This window comes from Scomber scombrus, chromosome 3, assembly GCF_963691925.1.
Source record: "Scomber scombrus chromosome 3, fScoSco1.1, whole genome shotgun sequence".
Lineage (NCBI taxonomy): Eukaryota > Metazoa > Chordata > Actinopteri > Scombriformes > Scombridae > Scomber > Scomber scombrus.
Window position 1 is genome coordinate 8,247,148 of NC_084972.1, and position 20,877 is coordinate 8,268,024.

The following is a 20,877-nucleotide window of genomic DNA, read 5'->3' on the forward strand; positions in this document are numbered from 1 at the left end:
GCTATGAGAGCTTCCTTTGCTCCAGACTGTCAGAAAGGCTGCATAAATTGGAGAGTCAAAATGTGCTAAGACTGAACTCACTGGTTTCTCTTTTTTTGAATTTACTTTTGGTTGTTCAAGCAGGACAGTGGCAAAAGTGGATGAAGAGGTTCTCAGACAAAATGTTAGACTCATAACACATATTAGGTTTTCGAGTCTACTTGCAATCTGCCTCTGCACGCCCACATATTCACAGCCAAGCCAAAGAAGATAATTTGCCTAACCGCACTATGAAGTTCAACTTTAATCGCTTGTTCAAAATCTTTAAGTCTGGCATGAACCTGTGAGCAGAGGCTCACAGGTTCCAACATCTCCCCTCTTTGTTCCATCTCATCTCACCACACCATTTATCATTCACTACACCCATCGCATCATTCTGCTAAACCCATGTGCCTCTCCCTCACCTTGGCACAGGCGGCTGCACTCCTGCCAAGGTCCATAGGCATCCCAGAAGAATTGCTGAGGTTTATCTTCTATGGGGATGTTGAAGGAGTACCTGACGTCTGGGTTGTAAAGGTTCCCGACAGACAGCACCTGAATGAAAATGCATTATAAAACAGTTAGAATGATTTCAACATAACAGATTATCCTCCAGCAAAAACATGTAGAGACCAAGCCTGTAAAAGCATTTCAATTCCTAAATTCAAAACATCCTGGTTCTCACTAATGGCACTTCTTCTATATCAGTCAAGCTTTGCATCTCATAAATGGTAAATTAGGGAAAACAGTGTACCTGAACGATGATCTCCTCCTCGATGCGGTCAGTACAGTTGATCCTCTCAATGACATGGTCAGAGCCACTGTACTCGATGACAGCATTTCCTACTTTGATTTCCCTTTTGAACATGCTGACCACAAACTCTCCATTAAGCAGGAACTCTCCACGGCTATTTGATATGGCTGCAGGGAGACAGAAAACAACAGTCACATACGGTGTTTGATCCCACTGGAACAGAGGGCCAGAATGAGTAGTATTCCATGTAAGATCAAATTATCTTTCCTTAATCGGCACGCAACTGCAAAAAAAGTTAAAAATGTTAAATGTTTTGTGGAAATTACATAAGAGCCTGAGCTAACTTTAACAATACAATAGCCCATTTTTGCAGAGCAGATGGTGGTTTGCAGTGGCGGACGTTTTCGTTTACAGTAAGGAACATGAAGCAGGCAGCAGAAAACCTTATTGGGGTAAAATAATCCCCTATTCCTGGAGAAGTCCCATCCAGGGGCGTCCTGTTCTGCTCAACAGCCAGTCTGCTGCACTCATTCACCCTAATGCGATTATGGAGCTAATTTCCTGCCTTTACTTTCCTCGCCATTTCACACATATGACTGTGGACAGCGGCACTCATTCTGGCAATCTTCCCCATTTTGGGCCCCTAATGACTGTGCTCATACACAAATACATACAAATACTCACAAAAAGCTACACACAAAGGGTCACACGTGGAAAACAATGTACAGAAGCTTGCATGTAGTGTTAGGGTTCATCCAATACTCAAGCTTTCAGTCCAACAAACACACAGAATCAAAGACAAAAATAATAACAACATGCAATTATATACAAACTACACATACTAATAATGGAATGGTACCCAGAGGGCTGTCTGAGCTCAAGTATTAGCATGCTCGTGCCAACAAGACGTGCACTAACAGCTGACTAAGCTGCCACATCCAGACTGACAGACAGGCATGTGGTACAGAATGAGACATTTAGCACAGAAAATAACACACCTGCGCAGACAAAAGACACAAAAGCTTATAAACTACCTGACCTTGCAGGAATGGTACCCACAGGCCTAGTTCTGGTTCATTAACGTGTTATCATGCATGATATATGCCAACTCAATAGGTTTGCACTTCATGACTTTACACTAGATGATGAACACTGTCATTCACAGGCAGACAAGCAGAGACTTAACGCACTGCTTAAAGAAAGTGCATTTTGCATATTGCTTCAAAAACTGATTGAAACAATATGAATGCATGATTACTGGCAGTAGTTTCTTTCAAACACTGTTGTGAGTTACAAAGAATGTTGTATGTTGTGTCTTACCGAGGTAGTTGTCATCCTCCGGTTTCCCTGAGTAGCTGTGTTGACGCACATCTATGTTTGTAGCACCACTGGGTATTCGCACTACTTCATTATAGCCTGTAAAATATCATGAACAGTACATTTAGATCTACCTACGCTAGTTTGAATACAGGTACAAATGTGTTCAAGCAATAGATCAAGAGGATCTAAAGGGCTGTTCTTATTTATACCTCCTGAATGAACAATGATGTGATAATCAAAAGAGGCTGTCGCTTACCGTAGCGTACAATGTTGAAGGTGCCTGCTACAGTTTTGCAGGAAGAGTTGTCACCTCCACACACGCCACATTTGTCCCTCCTGGCTTTCGAGTTCAATACATGGTCACAGCCTGCTTGCTGCTCAGTAAAAAGGGAGGAAGGTATGAAAAATAAAAAGAGAAAATACCAGGAGTTATATAAATTGTAATTGGAAAGGAAAAAAGAAATTAAGTGGAAGAGAACTTCAAGAAAGAGGAGCAAAAATTGCATGGAGGATAAAGATAATGAGGAGATAAGACAGGCAGATGACATTCTATCAGTGGTTCCCAAAGTGGGAGGCAACCTGGGATGCCGTGAGGACCGGCCAGGGGTGTCATGAGATTAACCATTATCATTGTTCATCTATTGTACAGTTTCACCACAAAAAACACCTGTAACATTTACATTAACAATGTGTTATGCTACATTGTCAAAAATAAAAATCTGAAGAAATAAGGTCAACATCACCATATTATATATAAGATATACATATAATATACATATATATAAAACATTCTATTGACTCTGTATGACGACTCACTGTTGCCAGTTGTTGTACTAACACAAGACACTTTCTGGCTCTGGAGTTTTGCAAGAGCTCAGCAGTCAGAAAAATGTGAGCGTCAGATCAGTGATGGAAAGATTTGAGATGGTTAACAGCTCAAAGGCACGCTGAAACATCTCAGCTCTCAACAGAGTGATGACTGACAAAACTACAACGTGGCTAACAGCTTCACGGATAGACTGGCTGCTTGTGGAAGACAGATATCCATCACTGTCCATGCATATTCACTGTGGTATGACATGTTCCGAAATTCATATTTGTGTTATATGGCTCTCTGATCGCTAGTATACATGGAAATAAAACAAAAGATGTCCTGACAGTGGAGTCAGATCTGCAGGTTGTTCTCTCTCCACATGAACAGCAGCTCACATGTCCCATTGAAATGCCTGAAAACTTTTCCCTTGTACATCTTAAAAAACAAACTCATTTTAACTGAAGAGAATCAGATGGGTGTTGTGGTTTTAAAAAGTTTGGGAACTACTGCATTAGATGACAATGAATGCAATGGTAGCCTGACAGAATAGGGAAGTCAGGTTTTTTTTTCAAAACAATATAAATGCACTTTTTTTATTTTAGCTGCTGAGCAATTTCCCCCCTTTGCCATTACAACTTTATTTCTTAGTGAAGTGGTGATCATGAAAGAACTCAGTCACCCTTCAAATAGTTATATAAAAGCTTACTGAATTGCGACTATATCACTGACACACATCTGAAATAAATTTCCTTCATTAAAACCATGCCAGAAATGCCATATGAACTGCCCTGTATGTAACTGATTGTAGCAAAAGACATATTTGATGTTCTAAAAAGGATCAAGAGCTTAGCTTTTGTGCCCTGCATCAATCAAAATTAATTTGCCATGGCCAGCATACTAAACCACAATCTAACCAAAACACTGTGTGGTTCAGAGTGTAAACAGAGCAGCCCACTGCTTCTTTCAAGAAGTACACTGATTCGTGTTTGTCAGTAATCAAGCTTTCAAAGTAAAATCTATTTGTCACAGGAGCTAAGCATATACACATTCTGGTTTGGCAAAGGATGAAAATGCATTTTGAAAATATTTTCTGTATGGATATAGAAATTATGATATCTATGTAAGATGAACATATCATGTGCCTGTGAATGTTTAGAAGTGCAACCATGTGCCATGTAGGAAACTTACCCTGCACAGGCCCTGGACACAGATGTCATTAGTGTCGGGTCCGCACGGCGTGCCGTCAATGACCCTGTCCCTGAGCTGATAGTAGGCTGTGCTGCCTGCCACCCTGCAGAACAGCTTACACCTGTCCTTCATCAGGACTGACAGAGGAGGCAAGAGTAAGACAAGTCATTAATACCCATAGATATTAATGCCAAGCTAATGTTACGTCCATAACGTATTAGCAGAAAAGTTCTAACAAAAGGAGCAAGCATGATGCCTGTGACTCACTTCCACTGTATTTGGGCACCCAGCGAACATTAGGAGGTAGACCGTTGATGTTGAAGTGCCTGCCATCGAAAGCAGCACATTGCTCCTCCCTGAAGTCCTTTTTCTGCTTGGAGCAGGGCTCAGAGTTACAGGAACGAAACTTCATTCGACGACCCACACAATACATTCCTCCGTTCCTGGGCCTGGTGGGGTGAGGTTGTAGAAGTAAGCGGACTGATCATTTGTCTAATTTCGTAAAAGCTCTTAGTATATGCTGTGGTGAGCATCTTTTCTCTAATCTTTTTGCCCATTTTGTCTTCTAATGCTACTGCCCAGCATCACACACCTACCTGCTTCTCTTACATCGGTCCATTAACAAGGATTAAAGGCAACATTCAAAAGGATTCAGTGAATTCTGTTTATACTGTACAAGGAAACAAGCCTTTAACATCTGCCATCAGTGAGCCTGTCTTGATGAACACTAGCTATGGAAAGAATTCCCTCAAGGTGGATTGATCTATGGAACACTGACTTTGGCAGCTAAGATGGAGACAAGGTCCACCAGGCATGCATGACAACAAAGAGAGGGACTGCTTACACGGGTCGGTTGCATTCGCGCACAGCAATTTTGATGCCCCCGCCGCATGTCCTGGAACAGGTACCGAAGGGACTCCAAACTCCCCACGCCCCCTCCACAGGTGCGGCATCATGCTCTTTGGCTATACACAGGCCGTGTTTGCAGTGCTGCAGCGAGAGAGAATGAGAAATGAGAAAAGACAGAATAATTAACAGAGAGATTGAGGAAAGCCAGTGAAAAAGAAAAATGAAAGCGCGAGACAGAACAGTCAAAAAAGGGAGAGGAACAGACTGAGTGAGCACATGAAATCTTATCCTAGGAACTGGCAACACATCTATCTGTTCTCCTGTGCTTTGATGCTAATCTGGGAGAAATTATACAGTGAAGCAAATGGAAAAAAAGAGGAACCGAAAAAGACATTTCATGGCTGTGTCTGGCTGGACATAAGACAAGAAAACATCACACACATTGTCAATAAATATATGTCAGCTCATAACAGGAGGATAATATTACACTATTCAACAAACAGACTCCAGCTTAAGTGTTTAGTGCGGTGGACTCTGGCATGGGACGGAATGGGAAGTTGTTGTAAACATGAAAAGGTTTCAACATGTGTGTATCTGTGTGACTTTGGACTGGCAGGCTCATGCCTCTTTAATATACTCTCGGTCAAAGTGGCAGGAAGTGAGAAAGTCCTAATTAAAAGCTACGCTCTCCATCATTCACAGCTTCATGCTATCTACTCATCCAGCCATGCTCAGTTATTAGAGTTTACACATCAGTTGATTGTTTTTTGTATTTTTTTTGTCACTCAGAATTTAATCGCCTGCGAATAATTTTATGGTCATGAGTCACCGGAAAGGTTGTAGGATCAAAAGTAGGAAATGTGGTGAGGATTGTCTATTCATAACACAGAGCCATATGAGTATTAAACCATAATGTACTGGATAAAAATGTGGCAATCAGATGGAGTGTGCTTCTTCCCTTTACATGTCCATCCCAAAGTTTTTCTCTAGTAAAAAGCACTTCAATTCCACACATCCTGCTCCTGATGCTTTTGTGTTATCAAAAATGTGCCTTTCCCTTGTCTTTTTTTTTTTTTTACTTCATGCTGCTCCCACACACAGTGCTCTCTCTAAACATCTGTCTTCATTTTCACATGACATTTACCTTTCCAGGGGAGCAGTCAGTGCCGTCTGCCCATGGCATGTGCTGGGTCCTGCAACCCCGCTGTGCGCCCTCTGGACTGGTGCACCACAGCCTCCGACACTGAGTCTAACAACACACAAACAAACAAACAAACACACACACGCACACAGTGTTAAGTGTGTTTCTGAGGTTCCAGAAAAACACTTTTATAACAATATGTGACTTTAAATTGTCATGTTGAATAATCTCAAAGTAGACAACTATGTTCACATATAAACTCCAATTTGCAGAAAGCACATTATGGAACACCATGCCAGAAAGTGACTGTGTACAGTACGTTTGCTGTAACAGCCACTACATTAGCAAGGTGTTTCTGATGTCTCACATCTTTCTGTCACGGTGGAAGACGTGTGCAGAGAAAAATATTCCACAGTGCATAATGATATAAGACATGCTGGGTTATTGGAGACATTTCTGCACTCTTCATTTAAATTATGATAATAAATATACAGTAGCTGGATGGTTCGCTGTGATGATTCAAATTCCACCTTTCCTCTCATTCATGTTTTAAAAGGAGTTATTAGCAGAATTTAAAACTAAAGAGACACAATGTTTTAAACATTTGTTTGGTTTTTTTCTCAGAAGGAGAGGATGTAGATCAGTATTTTGTTACTTAATATAGTGAGTGACTTTAAAGGCTTCTCAGTTAGCTGAAACACACTGCAGCACATGATCATAAAACAAGAGGCTGTCTCAGAGACCCACGTGTACAACATGACAGTTTAGATTTGCGCACCAACTCCACTTACCATATAAGGGCACACCTGTGTTCCCGGCCCAAATATCAATTCACACTGTTTATTGACATTGTATATCCGTCCAGGCAGCTGCTGCGAGAGACTGTAAGGCCTAGAAATGGGTTCGTCGAGCAAGCACTCACCATATCCTGTGCTATTAAGAAATAAAAATAAAATGACTTAAAGAAAAAAGGGAAAAACAAGACACAAACAGACAGAAAACACACTCAGTACAGCCAGAGAGGTTATTTTTCTGTACATATATAGAACCCCTACTGTACAGACAGCTTGTACTTAATGTTGCAGAACAACTGTAGAACTTTGGATAGTCGGGGTGAGAAAGGAATTATGGAAAGTTGCCAAAAACCCTCCCATCTTTTTCATTTGACTAAAGAGACTTGAGGGTAGAAACAACTAGAGGCTGCAACAGTCCTGAGAAATGATGGCAGTTTTGTGAGTGTCAGTGTTCATAACTTAGAAAGTTGGCCATTGCTGCCAAAAGTGAAAAAAAGACGACTGTATGCATAGGCGGAACTCTCCCTGTTGCTGCTTTCGTTTATGGAGACTATTTGTGAAATCTCTATGATACAGTTTGATATATGCAGAATCTGTCAAAGAGCTTAACAAGCATAAATTAGAAACTCCAATAACAAAGTTATTTTTACATGACCTTACAACTTAGCATATCCTGTTTCACTTCAGGTTGTTTGAGTTGTTCAGTAATTTCTCTAAAACAGTACATAAACATGAACCACATGACCTAATCCCTATGTATGTTTGGAACAATGTTGAAGAAAAGAGTGCAACATACTCAAGGAACTCTGTGATGTACTTCCTGCTACACTTGGACCACATCCAAGGGTTTGTGTTGTAGTTGAGCGTGGGAGCCATCACATGTTGCTGAATCTTAACTCCATCCTCCTTACACTTGTTACTATCATCATGGGGCATGTTGAACCTAGCAGAGAGAAAACAGACAAACTGGTATTAAACAAAACAATGCTGTTACTGAAAAGTTTGGAAGGTTTCTTTCCTTTTTGTTAGTTCTTCTTAGTTAATAATTCTACTTGTTGTAGTTTATGTGGAACAGAAGCAGCTCTGTAAGACCACTGCCTGGATGATATAACTATAACAAAGCTAGCACCACAGTGATAAATGTTTTTGTGCTGTCTCTGGCTGGGACTTTGGATATTTTAGTGTTTCTCGAACAGATAAGACTCAGACTGAAATTTGTAATTTTTGTGTTTCATTACGTTTCGTTTGTTCAGCCATATTTTTTACAGTGATTCTATATTTCTTCTGTCACTGTATTGTTGTCTTTGGGAAACCCATTCAAGGTTGCTGCTGAAACTAATGCAGAGCATTTGTATTGCCTGCCTAAGGGGAGTTTGCAAAGAAACCAGCACAATATTAAAATATATGAACGCCAGGCGATAGACATAGCAGAAAGATTTAGATGTAAAAACCAGAGAGCAGTGAGTATAAGGGAAGCATTAAAGCTCCTGCTGGGTGAAAAAATATGAGCCTGGTTGGTGCTGAACAGGTACAGCACCACACTGCCCCCAGTCCTCCCTCTGACCCTCACCCCACCTGCCAGGTACCATATAACACTAAGCTCTGTGGCTAAGCAGTCATGTTGTCACAGCTTGATGCGGATAAAAATGGAATTCAACAATCCCAGCATTTGTTTAGTGGTTAGAAAGAGCATTTGTAAGAGATGATGAGGGCTGTTGAGGTCTGTAACAGTCTCCAGTGTAGTAGGCTAACCCCCCTCCCAGCTCTGGCTGACTCGGGACTTTGGACAATACAGAGTTTGCTGAGGGGCAATGGTCAACAACCCGTGGTTTTTACTTTTCAATTCTAAGAGATAAATCTACAGATGCTTTTCTTTTTTCCCCCTCAAAATTAAAGGCAGAAAAAAATTAGGATGTGTGATTAGAAACAGTCAGAAGATAAAACTGGGAAAATGTACGGCTTTTGTGTTGTCTACATTTTCAAGATTCCTTGATCCCCATCTGCTGGTAAGGCATTTGTGGATTCCTGGAAAGACCTTTGAAGCTGTACCAATGCCTCACTGTAGCCAAAAGTTTCACTGACTGGGAGTGATGACAACACTTGAGATAAAACAATCATTGGAAACATGCTGTACTTACACATGACCAAGTTCATGGGCAATAGTGAATGCAGTGCTCAGTCCATTGTCCTCGCTGATGCTGCAGCTCCTGTATGGATCACACACAGTCCCCAATTCTGCCAGTCCTGAAAGACAAGAGGCTCACTTCATTCTTCCTGACTGATACCTTTATCATTTTCTACATGTAAAGCATATAAAAGATGGTTTATAATTCAGCCCATTTGAAAACAAACCCACTTACCCAAGGTATCACATTTATCCCTTGCTCTGCAGATGTCTTGCCTGTGGTGAAGAAATAGACAATTGGTCAAGGTCAATGGTACTGTACAAAAGGAAAAAAACTTGTCCAACTTTCAGGGATCCTTCATATAATATCTAAAGATCCTTCCATTCAATCGGCCTCTGGATTCAGTTTAATCCAAGTCTTTGATGCAACTGATTCTCAGAAATTATATAGTTTTACAGTGTTAGTAAAACACAGTATACAGTACACTATATGCCACTAAACACATTTTTCTTTCTTATACCTTGTGATGAGGATGGCAGTGTCATGATGGGAGTGGTGGTTGTCATCCAAGATATTTTGACTCTGCTGCCAAATGCAGAAGTTCTTTAAAGTGGTCTGTGCATTAAACGAAATGACAGGACCATCCTAAAAATATATATAAAGTGAGAGAATGAAAGAAAACAATGAGGAAAGTGTGTCATTTGATTTGTATGTATAGACAAAACATACTTATGTATGCAAGTATGAGGATTTAACAAATGTAGTAGTCTTACCAGTTCGTTGTTTATTATGACTAACTTCACAATCACAATGTTAATGAGATTGCCAATGCTGGGATCTTTGTAGATGGAAGATACCTGAAAAAAGAAGAAAAACTATGAACACTTAAGTTATGATTATTTTTACTATGAGGCTCAATATATTATAGTATTTTCATTAACGTAAACCAGCTTAAATGTGACACAGTATATTTACAGTGGTAACTTGATCATGGACTGCCATGCAGTTTCAAGTAGGTACCAGAGAATTTGGTTGATTGGAGGATCAAGTTGATAATGGCCTGAGCCCCTGTGGAGAAAGCAGCCTTTGCCAAGACCAGAATATAGGTCATCTCAGCCTCCCCCTGAAGACTGCCGGCCTCAGACGCCTGCGGAAGCTTGTATTTGAAGTGGCTGAGAGTATGCGGTCTATGTGACATACCTGAGCTTATTTTTTAACATTCATCAAAGCTGTCAGACAGGCTTTGCCTCAGGCTGCCCTCTCTTCCCCCTGGCCGTTTGAAAGTGGTGTTTACCCCTGCCCTGGGCTGCCCTTTTCCCTCCCACAGCCCTCCTCCAAATGCTAGCTGACGGACTTGCAGCACAAACAGCAAAGCAGTGCAGGTACATACATTTACTATATAAAAAGGTGTATATATGCAGCTACTTTCTGTCCATACGTGCATATATACAGATACATAAACACACTTCAGTCACACAGCTGACCACAACCAAAACATCTTTATTTTAGCAGCTTTGAAGCCATTTGACAGAGTAGAACTTACTATTGACATTAATGTGAGTATGTAGTGCTGTAGGTTGCTGCCGTGATGTTCCACCATTTTGCTGTCGGCCACCAGCATGACTTCAACGAAGCGCGGGTAGGAGAGGAAACGCTTTGATCTCCTGTGAGGTCCTGAGTCACCACTGCTATCATTTGATGGTCTAGCGCTAGCACTGCTGCTCTCTGATCTGAGCAAGGCATCACTGGTCAGACTGGCACTCAGTGACTCCATGTCATTGAATATACCGGTGCTGACCACAGGGGCTGCATTAGACACAGTGGTCACCCCTGCTGCCGGCCGTCTCTTCGTCTTGTGCCTTTTATGTCTGTGTTTGTGTCCTAAAGAGAGAAGCCAGAAGGAATGGAGCATATGTAAATACACAAAGATGCAGCAATGGTCGGAAATGCACTGGGTCAGGAAAAACAGACAAGACATGAATGTGTTAACAGATCAGCTAGTTGTGGTTTATGCCTTTAAAGCTGGAGATGCATGAGCTGGCTATTTGTAGGTTGATATTGTTAAGATATGTTGAGTCCTCTTATCCTTTTGTTTATTGTTGCTCAGAGTGGGTTGACAAATGCACACTGCCTGGAGTCCCTTTTTTCTCTCTCAGAAGAGGGGAGAGAGGAGGGCAAAGAGTTCAGGCTAGGTAAACCTGGCACCCAGCCATAAAAAAATGGAGCACAAACTGCAGGGCACACACCAAGAGAAGACAGTCCAACTACTGGGCAGGAGCAGAACTTCCACGTTTAGGGAAATGAAGTCAGATTTTATCAAGAAGTGGCAAGAAAACTGCTGAATGTTGGTCTTTTTGTTTTTTTTCTCAGCACATGCAAATCATCCTTCTGGACCACCAGCAATGCGTATGTAACAGGAAGCTAGACTACAACATATTGCAGTACAATTAGAGTGTCCATGATTTATGAGTCTGATCAAAAAGAACAATTTGCTCTACTTCAAAACTTACAAGATTACAATGGGACTTTGTACAAGGATGAATCACTCCTCGCCAAAATGGCTCTTAGTCAAATCTGTGTTCCCTCAGGCTATGATATCAAACACACACACACACACACACACACACACACACACACACACACACACACACACACACACACACACACACACACAAATGAGTGTGAGTGTGTGTGTGTGTGTGTGTGTGTGTGTGTGTGTGTGTGTGTGTGTGTGTGTGTGTGTGTGTGTGTGTGTGTGTGTGTGTGTGTGTGTGTGTGTTTTATACAGAATGGGTCAAAACAGTCTGCAGAAAGATGTGCAGTACACAAAGAAGCAATATTTCCTGATTTATTTTCTTAGGTTTGATTATTTGACAGTTTCACGTTAGCGTCACTTTGCTTTTATACCATTTACACTGCATGTTCATGGCAGTGGGTCTACCCAACTTTCTTATCAAAGAGGCAGAGGAAGTACAAGAGTCAACAGGAAGTTCAACCAGTAAACTGAGATGGGATGATACAAGGGTGAACTTCCAAATGATTTTTCCTGTGAGTATGCAGTGAGAGTTGGAAAGCGTCCGGCCCTGCTGTGTGGCAGCTGTAGGCGCTAACTGTGCAAGCTATGACATGATGTGTGAGCTGAGATATTTTCACACCATACTTTCAGTTTAATTCTGTCATTTCTATTTTAGCCTGTCGATGGGGATAATATACAAACTATATAGTGATATTTCATGACTACGTAACAATAAATAGCACAGAACAACTGAATAGTTAACAAATGTATACTATTTTAACAATTATAACCAGTTTTTCTGTTTTTTTACAGTTAAGAATCCAGTGTTATAAAGCGTTGTACAGGTTCTTTGTGATTCTTTTTCTTTCAAAATCGACATAATATCTAGCCACACTTAGCAGCTTTACTTGTTTGATCCAGCTAAGTTACATATGTGAATACCACACTACAATCACTGTAATAGTTCCATAAACTGAGTTACTATTACATAATCAGTTCCTGTTGCAACTGATAGAGGGGTCTTTGGGAGTGACGCAATGATTACGCATGTTTACATCTGTGGGAACTAATTTAAAGGTCTGATAACACATGTATATACAGACAAAGAAATGACCACAGCTTTACTCACAAGCACATGTACTGCATGAATACACACGAGCACATACATACACATAGCTCCTATAAAGTCCACACTCAAATGCTGCAGTGTGCTGATCAGCTAGGTGAGGGTTTTCTGGAGCAGGTATATGAGTCTGCTGATTGGCCTGGCCAGCTCAGTGGCGAGGTCTGTGTACATGCAAAGTAGCTGTGCATGCTTGTGTTTATATTTGCAAGCGTATATGTAGCAGCATTAAGGTTGCATCAATGTACATTTGTGTAATGTATGTGTGTGCATATTTGTGCAGAGCTTGTCGTGTAAATTGCATGCATGCAAACCCATCATGTAATACATCATACCTGAAGTGTCACAAGCTGAGTTCTCCCCGGATGTCTGTTTCTTGGGGGCATTCTTTCTGTATACAATATGAGGTTTGGTGTGTTCCTCTTCATAGTGTTCTCCTTGATAGCTGTGAAGGGGCTCCACAAAATACTCCCCTTCTGGAGACCTGAAAGTCCCAAGCTGGAAGCAGAAGAAACACATAGCAATTAGTCTCCATCCATCCATTTACTATAAATGAGTATTCCTTTTCAGGAATCTGAAAAAAACGACAAGACCAAGGGGAATATTGTAAAGTTTAACGATCTTCCTACTCAGTGAGCTGCTAGGCCAGTTTAAATGTGTATTTACTAAATATTTATAGAAAGCATCAGTGGAATGTGGCTCATTTACCATCCATTAGCCAAAAAAAAGCAATACCAAGGCCCGAGGGCTCTCATAAAAAGGTGAAATAAGTGAATTTGCATGCATGTAAGAATGGTCTCTAAACAGGAGGAAAAGATTATTGAGACCTATGATGCCTATCAGGGCAACAGAGAGAATGCATGTTGTTGCTTTCTTGGCAAGCATGCCAAAAGCCCTGTTACATGTATTTCACGTGGCACATTTAGTGCAACTCGATAACTTGGAGGTCCATGATGTACCAGATTAGGTACATGCCAACGTAAGCACATTTCACTTGTTGCTCATTGGCTGGAGAATAGTCAAAGCAGGCCTGCTGGCTGAAATACATTTGACATGATTATGTTTGGCACAAGACATATTTATAATCCCTGGTAATGACAAAATTATCATTATAAAAACATTCCGTTTTCCCGCGTTTGCAGGAGTGTGGACAGTTGTTCAGCCAGGGGGCACAAAGAGGAAGCTTCTTGCTTATGTTCCCTTTGAGCAAAACCCTATTCCTATTACTGTATTAGAACCTGCACTTTGATTGAACAGTGGAGTTGGCAAGGCAAAGAGAATATCCCTGCAAGACAAGTGTCACAATGTTTTAGGATGTACAGAATTAAATACAATTGTGGCCACCAGCAGTATTGCCTGTTCTAAAATAAAATGCCCTCAAAAGGTCTTGAATAAATAATAAGATATGCTCCATAAATGTCAGCTCAACTCCCTGAAGCTTTGCGGAGCAGAACATTCAAAGCATTTTTTATTTGATTTGTCGTTTGGGAAGAAATTGACCCCTTGCTTATATCTGTCACCTCTCTGTGGTTTCTATGTATAAACTCAGAGTGCACTTTTGCTCCACTCCAAAAGTCATGCTTCAGCAAGCCCGGGAGTGGGACCATTTCATGATGACGTCAGTACCACCCGTACTAGCGTGCGTAAACACGTCACCGACTACCGGGAGACGAGAGAGAGGCATGGAAGTAAAATATAGAGCAGTGTTCATTAAACTTCATTGTAGGCAATGAACACCACGAATCAGGACAATCATTTGACAATCCTGTAAACAGCCTATAACAGAATCAACAGAAACAAACACCAGTTTTAACAAGCCATGCAGTCTAAACTCTTATTTTCCTTTCAACTAAAATCTAGGTTATTGAAATTGTTTTCAATTTCACTTATTTAATTTTACACAGTCAACAAGAGTTTGCAGTTATGTTTTTGACTCATAAGACAAAGATGTTTTAAAACGCCACAATAGACTGTATGCATGACTTTATTTGATAGCGCGCAAAGATGGGACGTGTGCGCAAAATTTCAAAATAGATTTTTTTTTCTCGGGCAATGGTGAGACAGCTTTTCAAGCCTTGTGTAAGCAGTAATGGTGCCTAAAAAGACATGGTGGAAAAGTAAAACACCCTGTCGTAAATTCATCACATGCATGGCGAGTCTCCGTGCGTAAAAACTCACCAGTCCGGAGCACAAACTGATGACTGCGGCATGTTCTGCTTGTGCATTTACATGTCCTTTATAAAAGCAGTGCCTTAACTCCGTATCCTCCTCCTCCTCCTCCTCCACGACCCCATCTGTTGCAAAACCCGTTACGTTATCTCCTCTGGGTACTCCAAGTATTGTCACAGTGTAGAGAGGTGCGATAAATCCCGATTCCAGCGTGAGGTTGAGGTGATAGTTCTGTCCGAAAGCAGATATCCTGTAATGGATATTTGGCGAGGCCCAGTGATCCGTAATGTTGCCGGTGCTCTCATCCAAACTTCGTCTTTTCCTCTTGAAGTGCACACTGGTTGGAAACTTGTCACCGGCTTCATTCACTCGCACCGGTGTTACAATCTCATACGCGCCGATCTCCTCTTTTCCTGGGGAATAAGAGCAGAAGAACAACAATGATTAAGGATTAAGTGGTAGTCCAACAACATCAGTACAAATCAACGAGCCCAGATGTGTTCATCTATATATTTTTTCATTTAGATATCAGTGTGTACTTTCTTGAAAAATCACTTGTTTTACAGCGTTGCAAGTAAATTACAATCAGTGAACTTTAGGTAAGTAGAAAGCGCTGCAAGTCATGTGCTTGGCTGAATTCAAAACTCATTCATTCTCTGACCTCCGTGCTAGAAAAGAACTCGGTAAGGGGAGAAAGCGGGGAGGGGGGTGATGTCAGAGCGAGATTCTTTACCTGTGCTTGAATTCAAAAGCAATCTCCCCGTAGATGCGACTACATTCAAGAAATCAGGGAATAGTAGGAACCCCAAGCCCCAGAAGAGCACATGCATGATTGTCCACGTTCAGAGGAGAGCGGCAGCCTGTATTCCTGTAGTAATACTGTATTCCTCCGGTCACTCCGGGCTTTCCGCCTCCGGTCCGCCTGCCACATCCAATTTTATTATCCTCGACTCTTCAGTAGATGGTCTCTGGCCGGTAAAGTACACTGCTGGGACGTGAGCGCTTCGCGGATTCCCTGGCGAACATGCATACTGCAGAGAGGGGTGGGCTGCTCAGACAGTCTACTGCGATGGGCTCCGCTGCAAGCCTGTGCACCAGCTCTCTCCCCAGCTAGGGGCGGGCTCAGTCAGGCAAGGTACACTGGTGCTACAGTGAAGCCACTCCCGTTATATACTGTAGTGATTACTCACGTCCACTTTTTTATGATTATATGATCAATGAATGCGTTGCTCATATGAATTTGGGACTGTTTGTTCACAATGAATTACGCAAGGATCCCCATAATCATAAAGGGGCCTAAAAATAAACTAGCGTAATGAGACAAATGAATAGCCTATATGTGTGAATAAATGGTCATTTTGCACTGTCACACAAATTGGCATACTAGCCTACTTTCAATAATTTTGGGAAAGTTTTAGAGGGGTGGGCAACTGCTGTATGCAGAGCAGAACTGCGACCATGACAGTGAGGTGGGGCCCATATAGGAAATGCCTGCCCTGGGGCCATGGGCATGGCTGTATACTTAGAAGTTCATGGGATCACAGAGAGTGACAAAATACAAACTGGCAAGCAGCGTAGCCATATACAGTAGTGATTTGAGGTCTTAAGTAGGTGCTGGAAAAGGTATTGTGTAGGGATAATGGTAATGGTTTTATGAGCTATAGTCTCCTCAGCAGAACAATGCTACAGCCTGTATGGACGCCTTTATAGGTGCCTTTGTTATGTGGAGGATCAAAGAGAGGGCTATCCAGTCTGCCTCCTGCCCCATTCATGCGCCCCCCCCCTCCCCTACACGCAAACCCATGCACACACAGAGCTACAGACAGAATACACAACTTATTCTGTTAACTTTTTCTAATATGTTCCAAAAAAGGTATATCCACTATATCCAGATCCATTCAAACATCTGAGCAGGACAGTGTCAAAGAAGAAACAGTGTAGTATATGGAGGTAGTTTAGAAAAAGTGTCGCAATGACATGTTTTGTCCACAAGAGACCACTGAGAAGTTTATCTTTCAATTGAAAAACGTCCCGCTTACACGTCGAGGTAAAAGTCCTTAAAAAAATGTATGTATTCATGTTCAAAAAATGATTATCAGCTTTATTTTTTTATTCTTAAATGTCGATATCAAAATTAAAGTATTGGTATGACTACAAAATCTGTCATAACTTACCTAATGGAGTTATGCCCATATAGAATAAGAGGCTTTTGTCACAACAGATTTTTTGAGTTGTCATAGCTGGAAGAGCACAGGTGAAACTAATACTGGTAATGATGGCTTTGTTCCATTTAAGAGTTTTAATAGGTCAGGCCAGTGAGTGATCATGCACAATCCCTGAACCCTGACTGGAAAAAACCTAAATGGAATGCAGCTATTAATTAATCATCATTAATTACACCTGTGTTGCTATTACATGTTAGCCTAGACATAAACCTCGTTGTGTTAGCCTGACTCTTACAACACCTGTTTCATGATAAACTGAGAGCCATTAAATGACAACAATGTAGGCTAATATACATTTTATATCTTGTTAGTATATTGTCATATTGTCACAGAAGTAACTGCATTCATTGTATATTTAACATATTTTAGCTGTTTGGTGATAGCAAGATTCCAGCTGAAAAACAGCTAACAGAGCTATTTGCTGACACAAAACTTTAAGCTAGCTGGAAACGCTTCCACCCACAGTAGTGGGAACACACGAGTAAAGCTGGTCTCATTGAGAGCGTTTAAAAATGATTGTGTAGCAAGCTCTCCCTTCTGACACGTTTCTGGGTATATATGCTAGTGACAGACATTCCTTTGTTGTATCTTTCATTTGGCGCTTCTTAGGTTTAACGAATTTCTGTGACTGTCGACGTTTTTCCGCCATTTTTTTTTAGGTGGCTTGGCATCTTCTAACATAACATTTCACACTTGACTCTGCCAGGTTCATTCCTGCCATTACTACAAAAGACAGCAGGAAAGTTTTCCACACCACAAGCTTTAAACTTAGAAACCAATATGACTGAGTGTAAGCCAACAGAAAACTCCTGTAATTAGATTAAACTGGGCTCACTGGACAATTTAGGAACATCTTACATTGTAGTCAAACACACTGTAACTAAAATAAAAAACAAACAGAGTTGCCAGCTAGGCCGCAGTAGGCAGTCGTTTTGCTATTGTAATGTCCCTATACTAATACAGCATTAAAAAAGAAGGGAAGATAAAACGATGGCACTTTTTTTCCCTCACATATTAGTGGCCAGCTTTTATTCCTACATCTGCAACTAAATTGACAGGTTTTCAGTTTTCAGTCCTGTAATTTAGTTTCCATCACTTGAATAAGGTACTTATCACCAATTACTGGACCAATTACTGAGATGGACCTACACAGCCAAATCTATTGTGTAACACTAAAATGGTACAGGGCAGCAGGTGGCTAAGTGGTTAATGGCAACCACACACTAATGGGTTTCAATCTGCTTGCCCAACATCTGACCAACTGTGCTGGGATAGCTTACAATAAGTGGGTGTCAAAATATGAATTAATATCAGTAAACACAAGAGCATATCATGGTGAAAACGCATTACAAGTATTATGTTGAAGATAAGATTGGGGCTGTTCCCAAACTCACAGTCTGAAAAATGAAGAAAACATTGCTCACTAAGGGTAGTCTTGTTCTTAATGATAACATGTAGCCAAAACAGATTTAATACTACATTAAGAACACTGAGTACAGAGAGAGAATAATGTAAGAACATCAATCTTAATACATTACATCAGACTTATTTTTGATTATTAAAATTATGTCTAAATCTTTGTCAGGGATCCTTAAAAAAGAGAGACTCCTGAAATAGTAAAACTGGGTGCAAAAATTGGAACATAACAGATATTTTTTACAAATGCATAAACATCACCAGGGACTCTGTCCTGAGTTGTACTCAACTGGCCGCCATGTCATCACACCACTCAGAGCCACATCACTGCAGGCATTTGTGGATGTTTCCCGCCCAACAAGACCTTATGTGGTGATAAATGGTAGCAGCTGGCACAAGGCTTTTTACATTTGTTGTGCACCATCATTAAGGAGGCTAACTTGGATTTGCAGGTGTATACCTCAAACTAAAGACTCACATGAAATGTCTCTAGTATCTGAACAAATAAAAAGATGATGATATTTGTCTGCAGGATGCTTACTGAGCAGTCTGTGCCAAAAAGCTCTCTAGCCTCTGTCATTATGGTCATTACATGCACAGGCCTGCGGTGATACTAAGAGTTATGATCATTTTTTAGTGGGAAAATTTCAATAAATGTCACAACAAACTTATATAATCATGATTTATGCTATGTATGATCTAAAGTAACCAAACTTCTAAACAACCATGGGCCACCCAGCGTTTTGCACCATGTAGCACTTATTTTCCAGTATAATGGAACTAATTAGGTATGATCTCAGGGGTCACTAAAATGTCAGCATTTGAGATCACTGGTTATAATGCATTACTACACACACCAGAGATTATTTGCCATCACCTTTATGAACTCCAAAATCTGCTTACATTTGCACGGGAGCTGGTTTTCTTCCTATGCTCCTCTTGTTATTTGGAAATTCTTCCTTAGGGTACAGCCTAAAACATCAACATGGGCAGCTGTAGGTCACAAACCCCTTTAAATACAACCTTTCTCTTACAATTAGTCCCTTTTCCCAGAACTCCCTGTAAAACATTTTTATAGCGCAGGGGTCACAGGCAAGTAAAAACAGTTGGCAAAAATCACCCTATAGGCTGTGTTTTGATGTGCATGGACTATAACTTTAAGTGAGCCGTTAACTTTTTAATGTGCTGTCACAGTCACTGAATAGTTTGTACAGACACCCTTCATTTCCAACTAAAAATTACCATTTCAAGTTTCTGAATGGTGAATGGCCATTTGACTTCAAGTCAGGGGCAACACGTGGAAACGGGCATGCATTACAAAGCGACTCTTCCACCTTAAACTGTTGCGTGTGCCACCATTTCTAGTGAACTAACCTTTTCTCCATGTTTCTCAATGGAGCAGTCACTACAGCTGTGGGCGTGTGCATGTGTGTGTGTGTTCTCAATGGTCACTGAGGTCATCAGAGTCACCCAGCCTCAGTTGTGCGCAGGCAGCATCATTCAGAGCAGCTATCAGCAGTGTAAACTTCACTTCCCCTCCAGATCAGATAATAGGCCGTTAGGGAGCGGAAAGCTTGAATGAAGTAGCCAAGCCTGGCCTGGGATTTCAAAGAGATGCACTTTAATTGTGGAGCTTTCAAAATCTCATTTTACTCTCGTCTCTCCCTCAGCCCCCCTACCCCAGCAGACTTTCTTGGCCCAGTGAACTTGTCTTCATTACAAGGCAATCTCCATGTGCACTGACTTGGAAAGCGAGCAAGTATTTTATAATGCATAGACTATTCAGCCATATGAAGCCAGTTGTGTTTCAGTGTTGTACAAATGACACAACACAACGAGTAGAAAACTGAGCACTGACATATGGAATCAAATAAGAGTCAATACAATTTGGAGCTTGTGAAATCGTTTGGAATGTGTAATAAAGTTTTTAAGCTGTAGAAATACTTGTGTGTAATTAAAATGTGTGCAGCAGTATTTTCAACAGTGAGGTTTCACAAAGTCTGAGAGACTGACACAAGTTTCCTACACTGAAGCTACAGAGAACTGGATACAGGGTTGAAGGGTTGAAGACCCATTCCGACATGAAAGTTCAATCATGCTGCTCTTCTAGACTTTCCAAATGGTATTGGACTGAATGGATCAAATTCCGATAGTGGGCATTGTGATGATCAAAAAATGTATCTACCAATTCACAGCTGCTCCATTTCCCATGATTAGCCCTAGCAGTTTCCACTGCAGGAACAGGAACCTCTCACTCGGTCCTCTCAGCTGTTGTGTTTCCATAGCAGAGTAGGACCCGTCAATCTGTTGAATAAGAGGCCAGCTGGTTCTGTTGTGTACATCTCCCTGAAGGTCAACATTTAATGGGTTGTGTATTTCGCTTGCAGTTAGTTTGCCGTTGTTGTGAGCCAATGCAGTTCTCCAA

General features: G+C 41.1%; 1 protein-coding gene across 1 annotated transcript in view; it reads right to left on the bottom strand.

Moving 5' to 3' along the window:
- Positions 1-15,641, bottom strand: part of LOC134005589 (A disintegrin and metalloproteinase with thrombospondin motifs 9-like) — a 41,901-nt gene extending 26,260 nt beyond the window's left edge. The window contains exons 1-18 of the mRNA XM_062444514.1: positions 15,545-15,641; positions 14,821-15,224; positions 12,978-13,140; positions 10,548-10,885; positions 9,778-9,861; positions 9,525-9,649; positions 9,239-9,279; positions 9,017-9,122; positions 7,675-7,821; positions 6,876-7,017; positions 6,088-6,192; positions 4,939-5,084; positions 4,362-4,543; positions 4,095-4,231; positions 2,349-2,466; positions 2,093-2,188; positions 773-939; positions 444-573 (exon numbers count right to left, since the gene is read on the bottom strand). Of these exons, the coding sequence (XP_062300498.1) occupies positions 444-573; positions 773-939; positions 2,093-2,188; positions 2,349-2,466; positions 4,095-4,231; positions 4,362-4,543; positions 4,939-5,084; positions 6,088-6,192; positions 6,876-7,017; positions 7,675-7,821; positions 9,017-9,122; positions 9,239-9,279; positions 9,525-9,649; positions 9,778-9,861; positions 10,548-10,885; positions 12,978-13,140; positions 14,821-15,224; positions 15,545-15,641 (2,728 nt within the window). The remainder of the gene's footprint in view (positions 1-443; positions 574-772; positions 940-2,092; positions 2,189-2,348; positions 2,467-4,094; positions 4,232-4,361; positions 4,544-4,938; positions 5,085-6,087; positions 6,193-6,875; positions 7,018-7,674; positions 7,822-9,016; positions 9,123-9,238; positions 9,280-9,524; positions 9,650-9,777; positions 9,862-10,547; positions 10,886-12,977; positions 13,141-14,820; positions 15,225-15,544) is intronic.
- Between the last annotated feature and the right edge of the window lie 5,236 nt (positions 15,642-20,877).